Raw genomic sequence first — 18,381 nt, 5'->3', positions numbered from 1 at the left:
GTATATAAGCAATCGAATTGCAAAAAATCGACTTTAATTTTATGAAAAGTTATGAAAGCTTGCGTACTAAGACAGAATAATGCCAGAAAAAAGTATAACTAAAAATCAAAGAGTTAAATGGAAGAAAATAGAAAAAAGAAGCGAAAAAGCAATAAAATGATTTGTCAATATCACATGAATGTTGTCAAAGAAACTTTCAAGGACTGCCTAATAAGATTACGTATGGCTAGTAATAGACTTCCTTATGTACATAAAAGAAAACCTATCAGTATCCTTCTTCTATATTGCTAATTTTCTCTCCTTCAACCAAAAATGCACTTCATCAAAATGTTTTTTTTTTTCTTTTCTTTGTTTTGGCCTCAAGAGTATGGTAAAATTTTTCTCCTGAGTATTTCACATAATAAATTATTTTAGATAACTTTCGATAATTTTCGATAATTTAGTCTGTTTCATTTCCTTCCCCCAAACAACGCACTTCTTCCTTTTCTTGTCTTCCCAAAAATACTAAAATTATTATTCGCCTGCTCATCTTTCAGAGATTTGACAAAGCGCTAGCACATACAAGACATCCTCAGCCGAATATTATATTCTCTTCATGCTACGTTGCTTAGTAGCCAAATTAAAAGTGACGCAAAAGCATTTCAACGCAAGCAACCGTAAATTTCGTGTCACAAATCTGAGCGAAGATTATTTTTAACCACGAAGTATCATCGCAACATTCTGATATTATTTATTTTTATACACCTACGCATACAAGACCTACCGACGCTTAATGCGAGTTTTGATTCAATATTGTCTGTTTTTGATTCACCACACATTGGAGAGTAGTGAATCGATTACACTATATCTAATGTTCAAACAAACGGATATGATTTCCGTTATAACCCTCTGTAATTGCTTCGCGATTTTTTTTAGTGGAGAAGTTCTGCTTTGCGTGTCAACAAATGTTTCAGTAACTCTTTAGTTCGACGAACACGATGACTACTGCTCTTGAACTTAGCAAGTGAGCTCCATCACGGCTTCGCAAAGGACCGAACTGATATATGGATGGCTTATTGGTCTACCAGATTAACCTTACCTATATGAAAATGCTGAAGGAAGTTAGCTATTTTTTTATATTTAAAGTATGGTGTAGTGTACCATGACAGCCTATTTTTCATAAATTTCTCAAAGCACTACCTTATTATTTATGTGCAACTATTGATCTTCAGATACAAGCCTCACTCCGGTTCACACAAACCGTGCACTCTTTTGCCTTCGTTTTCGCTGTGATTCGTTATTGTTGTAATGTTCCGCAATAGCGCTCGTTTGAGAAACACTATATTTTTATTTTCACCTCAGCACCAGTAACCCAATTTGTTGAAGTGACTTGGTAGCGCTGCAACTCGAAACACCAGTAATTGACGAAATGTTACGAAACAAGCGCACAAATACAAGCAAAACAAACACGCAGGCGAAACATTTGTCATACATGTAAGTTCCGTGTTCGACTTCTTACGACACTTTGCATGTGGGGTACACAAGTTTAGTACAAATGTTCCGGCAACACCTTCACCAAAGTGCTTGTGCGCATGTGTGACTGAGCAAGTGGGCTTGGAACTTGCCTTTTTCGCATCCAGCTAAGTCGCGGCGCAACAGCAGCTGCCAGTGTTTCTATAACTATGTCAGATATCCACTCGTGTTTCGCTGGCAACTTTCATTGAAGTTGCCAACTTTTGTTGACACAAAGTCAAATGAAGTGGATGCGCTTGCTCTCAATGGAATTCAGCTTCGCGCGTAAGCATGTAAGCGTTTGAAAAGTTTCTAACGACACCGGGATGTACGATGACGAAACTTGCTTGACAGTGAGTGAGTGAGTGAATGGTGAGAGCATGAGCGTCTAGTCGTTAGAGTTTAAAAGTGAAATATTGATAAATTTATGAAGGTATTCAGGGAGGCAAGTTCACATTAAAAACGATGCGCGGAGGTGAGATAAGGAAGTTTTCGCAAAACAGGTGTTTAACCTTCCAAATATTTAATGGGTGTCAATTTTTTGTAGTACTGAACATTATAAACATGTCTTCTTCTTCTTCTTAACTGGCGTAAACACCGCTTACCCGATTATAGCCGAGTTAACAACAGCGCGACAGTCGTTTCTTCTTTTCGCTATGTGGCGCCAATTGGACCTGGTCCTTCCAGCGGAGTGGAGGTCTTCTTCTTCCTCTGTAACTATGTAGGCGCGCTTAAAGTTAACAGAAGCACCTTGTCATAGCCAAAGCAAATTATTGAAGAAAAGTGTGTGGAGAATGTCTTACAGCTGTTCTGAATATATAAAAAATTTGGAGCCCTACTTAACTTTCAGAATAAATCAATTGTTCTAATGGTTAAAAAGAGGTCTATAGAACCTTTAGTTCTCAATCTCACACTGAATTAGTTATACAATTTCATACGAAGGTTGCCCTTTATTTCCCAAGTTTTAACAAGCTTAGACACCTAAACAATATGCATCTCACAAGCTTGCCGTTAAGTTTGACTTCTTAATACTATATCGACTCAGAATGTTTGGCATACGAGAATTCATTGTTCACATTAATTTAAAAGATTCATCATTTCTGAAAATATTGCACTGTTGGAATAATCTCTACCATAACAATAGGCAAAATGTGGTCGATAAAAATGGTATATTTTGTTCATTAAAATTCATTACAAATATAAAACACGACGAAAAAGACTTTTCGACTACCTATAAGGCGAATACGCTCGCATGGTTCGCGGATCTGCTTATTCTTTAGGAGAGTTTCTTTTTATGGTAATAACTTCGCAAAAAGTCAATACATAACTAGTACATAAAATAAGTTTCAAAAAGTCTCAACTGTTTTGCCAATATTATTGCAATAAGAGCAACTTAGAAGTCTTATTGAGTGTCATAAAGAAGCGACTACATTTATCGGCATGTTTGCATTAGAGGCGCAGTCGTATGTTATATTTACGGCATAATAAGCTAGGCAATGGCAAGCAATAAATTCGTTGTTACCATATCCGAAAAGCATGGAAGGCATTCCTTTTACTTTTACATAAATTAAAATAACCCACAAGTGATTGTCGTAAATTGAAAATGAATTGTATTAACCGATAAAATGAAGTGCAGACAAGCACAAACCTCCCGACAAACGCACACGTGCAGACAAATCAACAAAAAAAAAAAAAAAAACGAAAACGAAAACAGCCATACGTACGCACTCAAACAAAGTAGTTGAGATAGCAGTGCCTTTTCGGAGGGAACGCTGATCAACCATAAAGCCATGCAACCAACCGAATCAAAAACATTGGAGCATATCGAACCTTGCATGTCTCGCCGTAATTACTGGCCTACCAAACGGCAAAAAATATGAAGGCAGCAGCAGAAAACAAAACCAAAAAGTGATAAACAAACTGAGAGCAGTAAACACGAAGCAGCGAAAAGGTATTCAATCCAAGTAAAAAAAGTTGCAATGCCGATACAGAAAGGTTGAGGGCAAACAGAAATAAATTCCAAACAGACATTGGCTGTCATAAAAACAGCGCAAACGTACTTCGTGTAATGAGTACAACAGTAGAGTAGCGCAAATAATATGCGACGACACTAATATGACAGCAAACTGTATTGGAATGCAGGGCCTGTGCCTAAATGTAGGCCATAAATATTGTATTACGCTGCGCCAGCCCGTTCATGCCCACCACCTGAGTGTATTGAGTATTGAAAGTTAATCAGCGCAGCGCCGCCGTGTTTGAAGGAATACACCACCGACAAGAATTTGCACTTTACACCGCAAGCCGCATGACAATTTTCCATATCACAAGTTGAGCACGATTCGCCATTAAAATAAATAATATAAATGTATAATAACCTTGACGTTCCGTTTGAGTTAAAATAGCAAATGAACGATACAGGAAGGCAGTAGGTAATAGCTGAAAATAGAAAGCCTGGCAAAAGTGTCTGCGTCTCAAAGGTTGTCAATGGGCCAGGCGACCACAACGAAACGACCGCATCTGTCATGGCAACATCATTTAAATCGGACAAATAAATTATGTGCTTGCGGTTTCAAATATTGTTCGCGATTTTTCTTTAATTAATGGTTCAACAAAAATATGTTTACTATACAACGGTGAATATTCTACGAGCTCTGCATAAGGCCAGGCATATTTTATTGCCCAAACCTTTGTGTGATTTATCGATATTGCTTATTTGTGATTATGCGCCTTCGAATGCGAATTCATTAGCCAAAGTTTGATGCGCCAAAATGTAGGCCACAAAACGCGTTCAAGACGATTTTAATGTTATTCGAAATCAAAACAAAAGGGCACTAATTAATTGCGCGCCTCAACAAATGCTGAAACAATTAGGGTTTACAGGAGGATTATTAAGCATTTCAAGAAAGAGTATATTCTTCGTCGATGTATAATTTTGGACGCAGAGTTCAATAGTTTAGCATTCGGTGCAGCATACTTTTGCACGTAGAGTTTAATAGTTAATTCTACATTCAGTATTAAAATGTATTAAACAAAGAGTTCATTGCGGAAGCAAACTCATACTTTACTCAATAATAAAATGAAATAACAGTTGACTGCTTTTCAATTATATACCTAAAGAAAAATATATATTAACATTTTCAAAACTTCGGCTAATTTTCAAAAATATCTCGTTTCAGATTTCGTTACTTCACTGCGAGACGTACGCGTCAAAATTCCACATGCCGCGCGACGCGGTGAAAAGGTGACATTGAAGTGTCTCTACGACTTGGAGGGCGACAGTCTGTACTCAGTGAAATGGTATAAAGGACGGCGCGAATTCTACAGTTTTACGCCGAAAGAAACGCCAGCAATTAAAGTCTACCAGATAACAGGCGTGAGAGTAGAGGTAAGTAAAAAAATATGAAATTATATTCGAATTTCCGGTATAGAAAAAAAATTCTCGTTCTCAAACGAGAAGAAACTGGTACTGAACGAAACCGAGGAGCGTTTAGCAATTACGAGAATTGTTAATTAGAATTAAAAACTTTGCGGGTTTCTTATGTTGGCTTACCCTGAAGTACAATTATCAGTTGTATTCATTGCTTGCTTGTTCAATACTCGTTTATTAGAAGCTCATACCTCGTTGTTTGTTTGTAAATTTTTTGCCAAAAACAACAATGTAACGATGCTTAAACCTCCATATTGGCCTTGCGTGGCACCGTGTCAATTTTCGTAAAATAGAAAGAACCTTAAGGCGCCGCCGTTTTACAAGGTAAATGAAATCACTGAATGGGCTAAAGACTATCCCGAAATCGAATTTGAGAAGAAACTTCACGATTGGAAGAGCGCTGGCAAAAGTGTATAATATCCAATGGAGACTGTTCGGAAGGCCAACATTAATGTACGAATGCAGAAATATTTCTTTAAAAAAGAACAAAATCTACGTACATGTTTTGTACAAATCTCATATGTGGTAGTCAAAAAAGTATTTTCAACTTTCTGTTCAAAGTTCAACTTTTTATTTTTCAATATCTATAATCAACTTTAATGAACCATTTTGGTCGATCACTTTTTGCTATTTTTCCGTCAGAGACTTTATTCCATCAGTATAAAACTTTACTGGTTTCTCGGCGAAAAACTGCTACAAGTGCTTTTTACAGGCTGCTGTTGAAGCCAACTTTACTTTATTAAGGGAGTTCTGCATTGACCGAAACAAACGGTTGTCCGATGGTGCAAGGTCAGCGCTATATGGTGGATGCATCAAAACTTCCCAGCCAAGCTCTCCCAGTTCTTGCCGAATCGTCAAAGATGTGTGTGGTTAAGCAATATTCTTCTCTTGTTTAAACAAAAATTTCAAAATTAAGCGAATTATTTCATTATTCTCACTATTTTTGAACCGCTGTACGTTTTTTTTTTTCAACTCTCCCGAATTCAATTTTTTGGGAAAACGAAACTTAAAATCTTACCATTCCAACCACGACTGCAGCGTCATCTATTGACAAAATACGAAAATACTTTTTCGACTACCCAATATTTCTTTCAAAAAAGAAAAAAACTAAAGTCAAAGTTATTTTATGAACTCATCTCATATATTTATATACACGCTTTAAAGAAACAAATCCTGTCCAGACATTACCTAAACGTTGCAACTACGTTGCTTATTAACACTTGCTGTAGCCATTAACAAATATTCGCCCAGTGCTAAAGACGGCTTCAATGTACCATCTCAAAAGCTGAATTGCTTAAATAGTTGAGCGCAGAAACCGCGCATGTCGACAAATAAACACGTGAACTTTGTAACCGCAATTTCGCGCACGTTGCTTATTTACATTGTGTACATTCCTAGAGTGGTGGCCTCTATCCGACAGCAGCAAGCAGTAGAACGCAAGAATGTCGACAAAATTCATATTTCGAAATTATATAAGTTGCTGTGTGCATGAAACTTTCGTGTTTGTATTCAATGCTGACAACAACTTGGCGCACGGAGTGTGGTTTCATTACTGTCACTCTATTTGGCGCCGTCACCGCAGAGCGCGCTGCGTGTTTTCAAAGTGTTGCTGCTTGGAAGACTCTCAAATGTAGAGCGAATGAAGTTAGATTGGCTGCTTGTTGAATTAAAACTTTGCGCTTTGACTTGAATATTCATTACTTTTTATTACCGTTACACATTTTTCCACTGCCAATTGCTTTCGATGCGCAGCAGTGAGGCTCAGAATTCAGCCATGGAATTTCAAAATTAATTGCTTTTGATTGTTGGAGTGCTGCGCTGGCGGTAATTGCTTGTTTACACGCCTTTGATTTTAAAGCAGCAATATTTGCAATTGCTGATACTTTGGTAAAAGTTCGAATAGCTTTTTGAATTCTTCTAGTGGTGAAACACAATTACATTAATTTAATTGTCTATGCAAATGAATTTAAGTTTAAATTTATTTACAAATTTTAAACGTCTACGAAAGCATTAGTCTGACAAAAAGTCGAGAAACATATTTATTTGGTTTAAACTGCTTTTCTCTTAAGAGTCTCTTAAGTCGAAAAGTTGCGTCATAAGAGCAAAGTAAACCACAGAGATTTTGGCTATAGTATCAATAAGCTTATAATAGTAAGCTAATCTAGCGGAAATAACACTTCAACTGAAATTGCCTGTCATAGCAGCACCAATCGGCTACATTTTCTCCCACCCAAGGATAAACTTTAATCTTTAAAACAACAACACACTCGGCGGACATCACATGTTCAAAACTAAAATTAAAGACAAAAGCAAGTATAAACAGAGCGAATATGCACATTATCCTTGCATACACACATATATAAGTGTCTATAAACTCGTACATATCATAAGCTAAGTATATGCACAGAGCAAGAGCATGTCACTCATACGCCGTGTCCACCAAATACGCAAGTAAAGCGAGCGCGTCAAAGTTAAGCACAAGTTTATGCGCGTATGTGTGTGACAAATCTTGAAGAAAAGTAGAAGGCGGATATCAAACGATATTAAAAAGTTTAAAATAAGTTAAAAGAGCAAAACTCGACTGGTGCGTGCCCCTTTTGTTGCCGAAAACAAAGCCAGTTGCACTTTCAACTTCAGCATACTTTACTGCTGGCGTTGTTAATGGTAGCGATTGTTCGTTTTTATATGTTTTATGGTTTTATGTACCCTGACACACAATTTTATTGCAATTGCTGGCTGCGAACGTATGCGTACGCCAGGAAATTGTGCGCGCTGCTACTCAGTTTAAGTTTTGCATGATTTAAAGCTCAACTTGTTCACAAACTTGTCCATTTAAGATTAAATTATGCTTAAAATTTAAATTATAACAACAAAATTTTACTTGAATGCACTAAAAATAGAATATGTAAATAAATACAAAAAGTTTTCCATACAAAGTCTGAATTGGCAACTATATGATATAGTTGTCTGATCGAAACAATTTGATCGGAGATTGTAGTGTTAGCTGGGATAATAATTGGTGTAAAATTTCGTGAAGAAATCTTTCCAAATGATAAAGTTGTCCATACCAGCACTTGAATGCGACCGTTGAGTTTGTATGGCAGCTATATGAAGTATACTCCGATATGGTTGGTTCCGGTAAAGTGAGAAGGATATGTGCGAAATTTCGGATCCATATGTCTAAAACTTAGGAAGAACTTCGCGTATATACAGTCAGACAGCCGGACTTGGCTAAATCGATGCTGCTCGTCACGCTAAGCATTAAAGTATCTGCTCCATAGGGACGAATGCTTCTGTATATAACGAACTTCATGCATTGTTGAGGGTATAATAAGCTCAAAATATAACCGAAAATTTCTCTCTTGACATAATCGTTGAATATTGAATATAAATACCTTTAGCTATCAATATTCATTAACCTCGATCAATGTCGTTTCTCATAACATAATTCGAAGTTTTTAATTAAGTGAAAATTTTGCCATTCAAGGATTTTTCATAAAACTAATTTGCTTTTAGTAAGCACATGTTTAAAGCCAGCTCATTTTACTTGCCACACACATACTATGAATCTCAAAGGCTTTGTTTTCAATTTTTGCTGTCAGCTGTCGACTGTCGACTTAGTTTCGAAACTCTTTTCACAAAAACTTCACTTTCACGTGTTTACTCCCTGCGCCATTGTGTTTATTACACCTGTGCAACATGTTGCAACGTAAATATAAGCACACATAATTTTTAATTTTCTAGCACCATGATTCAGCAACAGCACCAAAACACAACACACACAGGGTTGCTATACTGCTTGTTAATTTTGAAAGTGTCAAAGGCTTCGTTGGAGGCAGTTTGTTTTTATTTCGTCTCTTCGAGCGCCCAATTGTTTTTCGTTTTATTTGCCTTTACTTGCTGTGTGTGAAATTCTCACATTTTGCCACCTTTTATGAGGGCAGCATGTGTGCTTGCCGCTGCTATGCCAAATCCATGAAGCCGGTGCCAATTATATTTTTTTCCTCGTTTGCTGGTACAATTTCTCTAGTTGACGTCTCGTTCGTCGTCCTTTTTATTCACTTGCGCAGAAACTCACCAACTACGTAACTGTTCTTTTTCCAAACACAGCTTACATTTTTCCGCATATCTTGCATGTGTATGCCATGGTTGTTGCATGTTGCATGTTGGGCATGTGCAGGTGTGTTCATTGAACCAGCTAGTCACATGACAGTCTACTGGTCACAAGCAACGAATGTGAATGCTCCTTAAAAAGGCGAATGTCCTTTCTTATTCAAGCTGTACATTGGACAAACAGAGATTTCTCGTATCAAAAGTATTACAATTTTGATTAAATTATGTTTACTTGCTATCGATGGAGAACCGTTACAAAAGAATTAATTCCTCGTAACGCAGCGTATCGTAAATATTCCACAAATCGATAAAAGCGACTAATTAAAGTTTTTTCTTTTTTTTTATGAAATGCTAGCTGATTGTAATTAAGTAATCGAAAGCCATGCTCCTGGAATATTACTAAAATAACGGTGTATGCATAAAAGTTGAGTTAATATAGACACATAATAAAGGTTAATGCATTGGGCACTTTGACAAGTGAATGACCACACAACATGGCACGAGGACAAATATTGTTAAATCACGGTGGGCACTGTTGTCAGGGTCGTTGTAGGGTTGTTGTATGTGAGCGCCCCAGTGCATGTGTGGCATAAGCCGGCATATGTTTACCCAGCCGGTGTGAATTTGTTGAGCTCGATTTGTTTATTCTGTAATTAGCAGGTATAAATGTGTACCCAACAATGAAAGCCAAATAAAAGTTAGCAAATATAAACACGAAATAAAGCACGACAACAAAATCATTGGTATTCATGACACTCTACCGTGTACTTACACAAAAGGTTGCTTGGTAACAACTGTGTAATTTACTGCGGTATAAATATTTTCTCAAGAGCTTAGAAAAACCACCATTGATATGGCATACCTTTAATCATTTTGATTTGACAAGGAATGAATTAATTTGAGGTGCCGGTAGCAATAGTCCCAGTTAAATGTATGGCCAGTGGAGCACTAATGCTGAGTGGAGGAAGTGTCAAAATTACAGTGGAATTAAAATTAAAAATTCCAGGCGTCGTGCCAATAACGTTAATTAAATATGATAAAGTAAAATATGTGATTTCAGAGAGCTTTTACTTTTGGAAGGGGATTTTTTATTCTTCTAAAATTATGTTTGATTTAATGTCGTGTCGCAAAGCAAAATATGATGTTGACATTACTTGATTTAAGTCCCTCGCTTCAAACTCGTATATGATACATTAAAAACCAAAGAATCACTCCAATTTCACGGCACACCATAAGCTCTTGCAACAAATACATCACATTGCGTGATATCAGATGACTGGAATAAACCAAAATTCAAAATGATATTAAACAAGTAAGGAAGGGCTAAGTTCGGGTGTCACCGAACATTTTATACTCTCGCATGATAAAGTGATAATCGAGATTTCATTGTCCGTCATTTACATATTTTTTATTTTGCTGTAAATTAATTAGATTAGCTCAATTTGTGTACTTTGAGTATTGAATTGTATTTTCATTTATTTTAATTGCATTGAAAAGTTATAGTCCGATCACGACAATTTTTCCACAAGGGATACCTCAGCTCAAATACCGTATTTGTGCAAAGTTTTATTCCGCTATCATCATTGGTTCCTAATGTATATATTATACAGAGAAGGCATCAGATAGAATTCAAAATAGCGTTATATTAAAAGAAGGCGTGGTTGTGAACCGAGTTCACCCATATTTCGTACATGTCATCAGGGTGTTAAGAAAATATTACATACCGAATTTTATTGAAATCGGTGGAGTAGTTCCTGAGATATGGTTTTTGGTCCATAATTGGACGTCGCCACGCCCATTTTCAATTTTTAAAAAAAGCCTGGGTGCAGCTTCCTTCTGCCATTTCTTCAGTAAAATTTAGTGTTTTTGACGTTTTTCGTTAGTCGGTTAACACACTTTTAGTGATTTTCAACATAACCTTTGTATGGGAGGTGGGCGTGGTTATTATCCGATTTCTTCCATTTTTGAACTGTATATGAAAATGGCTGAAGGGAACGACTCTATAGAGTTTGGTTGACATAGCTGTAGCAGTTTCCGAGATATGTACAAAAAACTTAGTAGGGGGCGGGGCCACGCCCACTTTTCCAAAAAGTTACGGCCAAATATGCCCCTCCCTAATGTGATCCTTTTTGCCAAATTTTACTTTAATATCTTTATTTATATCTTAGTTATGACACTTTATATGTTTTCGGTTTTCGCCATTTTGTGGGCGTGGCAGTAGGCCGATTTTGCCCATCTTCGAACTTAACCTTCTTATGGAGCCAAGAAATACGAGTACCAAGTTTCATCATGATATCTCAATTTTTACTCAAGTTACAGATTGCACGGACAGACGGTCAGACGGACGGACGGACAGACAGACATCCGGATTTCAACTCTACTCGTCACCCTGATCATTTTGGAATATATAACCCTATATCTGACTCTTTTAGTTTTAGGACTTACAAACAACCGTTATGTGAACAAAACTATAATACTCTCTTTAGCAACATTGTTGCGAGAGTATAAAAATTTAGGTTGCAGCAACATCAATGGTTACTGATTTGAAGAATTACAAAGAAGGGACACATATTTATAAGCAGTTAGTAACTATCAATTCGACAGCGTTCCTCAAAATTATTACGGCAATACTTTCTACAGCCACAATTGCAACAATAACAACAATTTCAAAATCATCAACCAAGTTAAAGTCTTATGCAAGAGGTAAGACATGATTTCTTTCAAATTGGAATTCGCCACTTTTTAATACCAAAATCTGACTGAGAAACTATAACTATACTATAACAAAATGTTATTAGTTACACGATGGAAAAACGTGACTTCAAGATTAAATATTATTTCAAAAATAGTAAAAATAATGAAAGTGTGGCGGCTAAGAGCAGTTCGCCAAATTCATTCAAAATATGCTCGGAATTGTGTACTACTTCGTCAACTATAGATTAATCATTGGGACACCCTGTATGTACCTGTGAATTGTAAAAAAGGAATTTTGCTTTGCAATTGTTGAGAATGTACATTGAAACTATTTTTATATCTCTAAATGACATATGTAGATTGCCTTTTATATTTCGGAATTTGGCAACCCTAGTTTGCAATCTGGCAACAGACAAGTATGCATAACGTAAACTTTTTGAACTTTTTGACATACGAACGCTAATTGTTTTTTTTTTTTTTTTATCTCGACCAAAATAAAAATGCAATTTAATCGCTAAATTATTTTTTACAACTTTCGATATGGACTACCTCTGCAGCAATGCATCGATGAACTTAATTCAAGCTCTGTCAAGGACCAGGGATTTTCGAAAGTATAGTGAATTCCATTGTGGTCACCGATCACTCTACCATGCATTTTGTTAGGTCGTTCAAAATGCTTCAGAATTTATTGATACCGTGTGCGAACTGATATAGCAAGATCGCCATGTGACCTATCGTAAGATTGAGACATTCATAAGCATTAGTAGGACTAGCATGTAATTAGTTTCGCATAAACATTTGATGGTGAAAAGTTGAATAGTTGAAATGTCAAAAAAATATGAAAGCGACTGAAACTGAAAATCAGAGTTGGTGCGTCCAAAACAAAAATTTTGGAGATACCTCAATTAAAGTGGAAAAAATATTCAACAATTGATTCAAACGCAAGAGAAAGTGTAAAGAACTTAGTTGAAAATATTTTGTGGAGCAATAAAACGGTAATTGCTCTCTAATTCCGAAATATGAAAATTAACACTCGTATTTGTTACTTAAGCTCTTTTTAATTTTTAGCGTTTTCGTTTCGCAGAAAAAGCTTGTATATATTCTGTCCTGTGCAAAGTCAAAAGTCATCTTTTCAACTTCTTCGTTCTTTCTACTTTTTTAAACTCGATAATACTTTTTTCTAAGCTCGATAATAAAAATTTCTTTTGAGTTTTTGCAAAAATTAAACAATTTGAAAGGTGTAATTGAGCATTTATATAATGTTTCTACAAAATGAGGCGACATTTTCATCGAGGAAAGAAATCGTTTTTAGTGTAATCGATTCGATTCATTAGGCCAGAGGTGTAAATATTTCCATTAAAAAAAATTTAATTTGAGTTTTCGATAGTTTGTCAAAATTTAAAGTCTTGACTAGTTCTTCCAACATTACCAGTTGTCGTCTACGGCAACATACATGTTTAGGACTTTGGATTTGAAATAGTTTTAAGAAAAACATCGACCTCATCTCAGCTACTTTTCCCTGAATTCCTCCTGAAAATCGATTATTATATCACGGGAATTCAAAACTTTTCAAAATTGTGAAAGTATTATCTTGAATTCTGTAAATTAAAATTATTTTATTTTTCTCTAAAAAAAAAATACAACAAAAACGCATTTTCTGCCTTGAAACCCTTAAAGGGCTATTCTAGTCCAAAGGCGTGAGTCAGGTAGTTTTTACGTGTCGTCAGAAACGTTCATTATTGTTTGTAGTATTAATTTTCTATTAGTTATATATTAACATTACAAGACTACAAAATATTCTTTTTACAAAAAGTTAAAAAATTCGAAATTTTCAAAATTTAACAGGCGATAAATTGGAGTCTCAAAAAATTGGCACGTGACTATAAGCCCTACAACAGTCCTAGTTATATCAAACCCAAAATGACCTAGTAATCTAGAATAATACCTCAATGACTGAATTATGGGAAAGTTGGAAAATATATATATATTTTTTTTCACAATAAATATTTCTGTACAACTTCTTTCTGTTTCGAGTTTTTTAAAATTTGTAAAAATTGAAATTCGGGCATCGGATAGTTTCAGACTTAGAGAAGTTCATAAGGAAAACTTTCGAAAAATTTCCAAAAAAAAAAACAATTTTTGCATCACTCTTTTCTGTTTCGAATTCTTAGAAATTAGTAAAAATTGATATTTGGAGATACTATACATAGTCAGACATAGGAAAGTCCATAAAAAGTAGACTGTCGAAGAATGTTACTAAATCGGTTCAGTAGAAATCATGAATACCGTTTTGAAAACACAGTTGCAAGTCCAATGTGTTTAAAGTTTAAGTTTCGAACAAACCAGTAGAATTGCCCAGACCGCGAAATCCTTAGGTCTCCATTAATTTTTTTATTACTAGATAAGAATACCGGCAATACCAGCAGGAGGTAGAACTTTGCTGAGCATTGTTGGAATGTGTGTAAGCACTTGCGTTCCCATGACTAAATTAGTAAATGTGTTTGTGACGATATCTAGCCTATGACCTATTTATGTAGCGCCTTTCTTAATTTAGCCACAAACGAGGTTGCTCGCTTATTAGCGGCACAAGTTAATAGAAAATAATAAGTTGCATTTACCACTTTTGTGGGTTATCGAAAAACAACAAACACCGCTCCATTTACGCAGCACACATAAGCGCATAACACGCTACTAAATAAATTGGGAAAATTAAATAAAGCTTTTTTTTTTTATTAAACCAGTCCACATATACGTGCGTTCTATTTGTTTTAGTCGCTTATTCACCACACACCGTCTCACATTACTCCCAACATGATGCACCAACTGCCGACTGTTGGAAGTGTTCATTTAAACTTCATCTTTTCGAGCTTAGAAATAAAAGTTTTGGCCAAATCTTCATAACTGTTTGCATGCTCATTTGCTGGTCAGCTTTAGCGCTGAGCTCTATGTTTCCCCGAGTACATTTACTTAGCTAAATTCAAGCTTGTTGCTCTGTGCAGCGCTTTGCTGTCGTCCACGAGCCAACACCACACCGCTCAACTTCCTTCGTCTCATCGCAACATGACCGCTGGCATATGAAAGTGTTTGAAAGTGCTAATTTGCTTTACATTTAAGAGCGCAAATGCGAAACTTCAAATGTAACAACAGCAATAACATTGAGAGGCCCGGCCCTTATAAGTCCCCTAAGGTTCGCAGACAGCGCTCCGGTTTAGTTGGTTGTTAAAAACTTCACCGAAATGCTGCTGGCTTGAAGTTTCTGCGCTCCCAGCTAGTGAGGGCTGGCCGAGGGTGCAACAAAGATCTAGTTGCCTCCCGGAAACAAAAGACACCATTACTTTAGTAATTTATGACGCGTTCATACACATGTTGTAATGTGAGCGTGTGTGTGCGTGAGTAGTTTCCGAGCATGCTGTTGAACGGAAATCGTGCGGAAGTCCAAAGAGAAAGCTTGACTAAAAACTGTTGTTGAGCAAGTGGCAGATAAAATGCGAAAATTACCTCTTACCAACACTGCAACATTTTTGAAAGTGTGTAGAAATTTCGTTAACCCAATTTGAAGGAAAATATGGACAACCGGACAGCGTCTGAGGACCACCCACAACACGCACGAGCGACAAACTATATGCACACCACATATTTTGGGGGCAAATGTTAAGTAAACAAGCACTTATTTTGTTGTCGTGTGGGTACAACAACTTTCTGGTGGCAAAACATTTTGAACCTTACTCCGTTCGGTTAGTCAGTTATAAAGTTTTCAAATGTAAATATTAACAAAATTAAAACGAAAACTTGCAAATATGCTTAATAATCATAACGGAAATGCGCTTAATTAAACTTGACAAAAAACAAAAACAAGAGTGTTCGAATGCGGTGGTCAGTTTACTTATACTGAGATTCGGAGTGGCAGATACAACAAATAATAGAGCCATTTGTGGCACTGGGGACATCCAACTTACTGTGACTTGTAGGAAAAGGCTTAAGTGAAACTTTAATCAAATATTTAAACCTTTTTCTGATTCAATTGCCAATGAAATATCCAAAAATATTAACAAATTTCAGCTCGAAACTTTTCGAAATATTCAAATGGAAACCAGAGTCATGGGAACTATTTAGGAAACTTGCGAATCCAACTTGGAAGAAGGAGTTAATTACACCATCTTAAAGCTTTGGTTTGCTAAAACCGATAATAAGAATTCCCAAAACGTGAGTTTTTTGTGTTTTAGTCAAGGAGTGTAGTTCTCAAAGCACTACCATTATCAAAATGACAAAAAAAGCGGAAAACTTTTAAACTCAAGTCCATATTGAGAACCTCTTAAATACCCCACAGATTTCTTATTATATCCATCGCAATGTTTTACTTCATATTTGTTGAATAGTGTTACTTACAAACTACGCAGTCAAAACCAACCATGATATTACAAACAGTATTAAAGAAATCTGTAGCTCCTCGCAAATAACGAAACCATAAAAGAACAGCATTCAAAAATTAGATAGAGTAAAGATGAAGATCGGGATAATTTCAACCACCGCTTACAGTATACACACCTTTAAATGTTCTGAGAAAAAGCAAGTACCCTCCTTTCTGATACTGTGACCCAAACACCGTGAGAACGGAACAGGGGAGAGCTTTCAATGAAAGTTATATTACCGAAATTCGGCAATCCTAGAAAGATATAATTAAGCAATATAGATAAGTAAATCAGGTTTGCCTCGCGACCTAGGATCTATTGTGCCCTCTAATTAAGCAATATAAAAAAGTATTCAGGAAGCTGAGGCAGACTCATGACAGACCATCAGCACATCCACAAAAAGCTGCAAAGAATCTACCAGGCTGAGCCAAACACTGTTCTACGAACACACCAATGTTGTATATTTATAGACGGAGGAAAACGCAGAGACCTTCTCTGCTGAAGACTCGCTTGCAGTTCTTATAGACATGTATCTCTCGCTACTAAATGTTCAAACAGAACAAGCCGCATATACAGCAAATCTATCCGATATCATACTAAGCAAAGTTAACATCAGATATGCGATTAACGGAAGCGGATCCAGATGGGATTATTTCCTTAATGCTACAGAAGCTGAAGAAACCAATGTTCTAAGGCTTAAAAGGATACATAGCGCAAGTATTCGTTTATAATATATGCCAAGAATCAAAACCAGGCAGAAGAACACAAGAAAATGCTAAACAAAGTTTAGGCCGATAAGCCTCAGCATAAGCAGTAGCCTAAGCAGACCATTAAATAGTTCAAGCGTAATAAACACGGGTTTTTGCGTCGATATGTGACAGTGCATGAAACCTGACTATATCATTTTACTACAAAGTCAAATCAGAGAGGACTGCACACGACGAACCCGCTCCAAAACATAGAAAAATGCAACAGTCGGCAAAGTTATGTCGTCCATGTTTTGGGATGCGCATGGAATAATTTTTGTAGACTGCCTTGAAGAAGGTAGAACCATCAACAGCGACTGACTATTACATTATTGGACCATTTGAAGGATGAAATCTCCTAAAAATGGCCACTTTTGAAGAGAAAGAAAATGCTGTTTCACAAAGACAATGCACCGTGTCACAAGTTAGTAAAACCTTGACAAAAATCTACAAATTGGGCTTCGCGTTCACCGTATTCTACGAATGTAGCCTCAGTAACTATTCCAGTTCTCAGATCTCAAAAGAATGCTCGCAGGGAAGGGACTTCTCATCCACAATCACTGAGGCTATGAAAATTGCCTAACGAATTTGCATACATGGGATGCAAACAACTAGACTAACCCTAGCCAGACGCAACTGATGCTATTTACTAATATAACAAAAAAGACCTCAATTTCATTAATTTTTCCTCACTAGGTGTTACTGCAAGAGAAGAGGATCAGTAGGTCGAGGACGTTACTATAATCCGAGGATCTTAATATCTCTTTTTGCTCCTGTCTACCAAACTCTGAAGTACAAGGCAAAGAGCCTCGTGAAGTTATATTGAATAACTACGAGAGGATAGAGAGCGCTATCATATACGGAGATAGAAAGGCGGCATCGCTAGCTCTGTCACCACTAATGATAAACTCCAACGTGATCCAAAAAAGTTTTCAACGTTTTCAACCGTTTCCAACGGTCATAGAACTGTTTTCAGTAACGAAAAAGAAGACTACTCATGAAAATTCTACAACCAAATGCAAAAATAACTAAATTTATATGAACAAAATATGGCAAGCTAAAAACTAAAAAGTTTTTAAATAAGTCTAGGAAAAGTATATATAGAAATACAATTACCATAAGGAGGCAGTGGCTATTTGGAGAACACGCGAAATAAGACTGCCTCATAACAATATTCGCCAGAAAATCGGGAGGAATGTGTAAACGGATCTACACTTCCTCTGTGAGTGCTCAGCTGCTAAAACTCGGACTTGGAACTGATGGAGGCCAACTGGTACCAAATCTAGAATGTCTATCTACAAAAACATAATGAGTGCACCAAATGGCTTGAACACAACAATGAAGGGAGATAGTAATATTAACAAGAAGGGGCTCTACTCTTGTATCCTTACATATATAAGCTTAGATTTGTATCCTGAATAACGTTCGAACGAGTCGACTTAGCAAAAAATAATTTTCGATTTAATTAATTTTTTTTTTATTTTTTTTTTATTTATTTATT

At 36.3% G+C, this 18,381-nt stretch overlaps 2 protein-coding genes across 2 annotated transcripts in view; one reads left to right on the top strand and one right to left on the bottom strand.

Annotated features, from left to right (window-relative positions):
• The window catches only part of LOC108968544 (protein bicaudal C), a gene marked incomplete in the record, with an annotated part of 334,273 nt that overhangs the window by 197,964 nt on the left and 117,928 nt on the right, over window positions 1-18,381 (bottom strand).
• LOC108968519 overlaps window positions 1-18,381 on the top strand; it is a 129,532-nt gene that overhangs the window by 86,843 nt on the left and 24,308 nt on the right. Inside the window, exon 3 of the mRNA XM_018932605.1 lies at window positions 4,668-4,876. Coding sequence (XP_018788150.1) covers window positions 4,668-4,876 — 209 coding nt within the window. The remainder of the gene's footprint in view (window positions 1-4,667; window positions 4,877-18,381) is intronic.

Source organism: Bactrocera latifrons, unplaced genomic scaffold (genome assembly GCF_001853355.1).
Source record: "Bactrocera latifrons isolate USDA-ARS-PBARC rearing strain unplaced genomic scaffold, ASM185335v1 scaffold_22, whole genome shotgun sequence".
In the NCBI taxonomy this organism is placed as follows: Eukaryota; Metazoa; Arthropoda; class Insecta; order Diptera; family Tephritidae; genus Bactrocera; species Bactrocera latifrons.
Note: the sequence above shows the minus strand (reverse complement) of the source record. Positions and strands in the feature narration are given on the sequence as shown.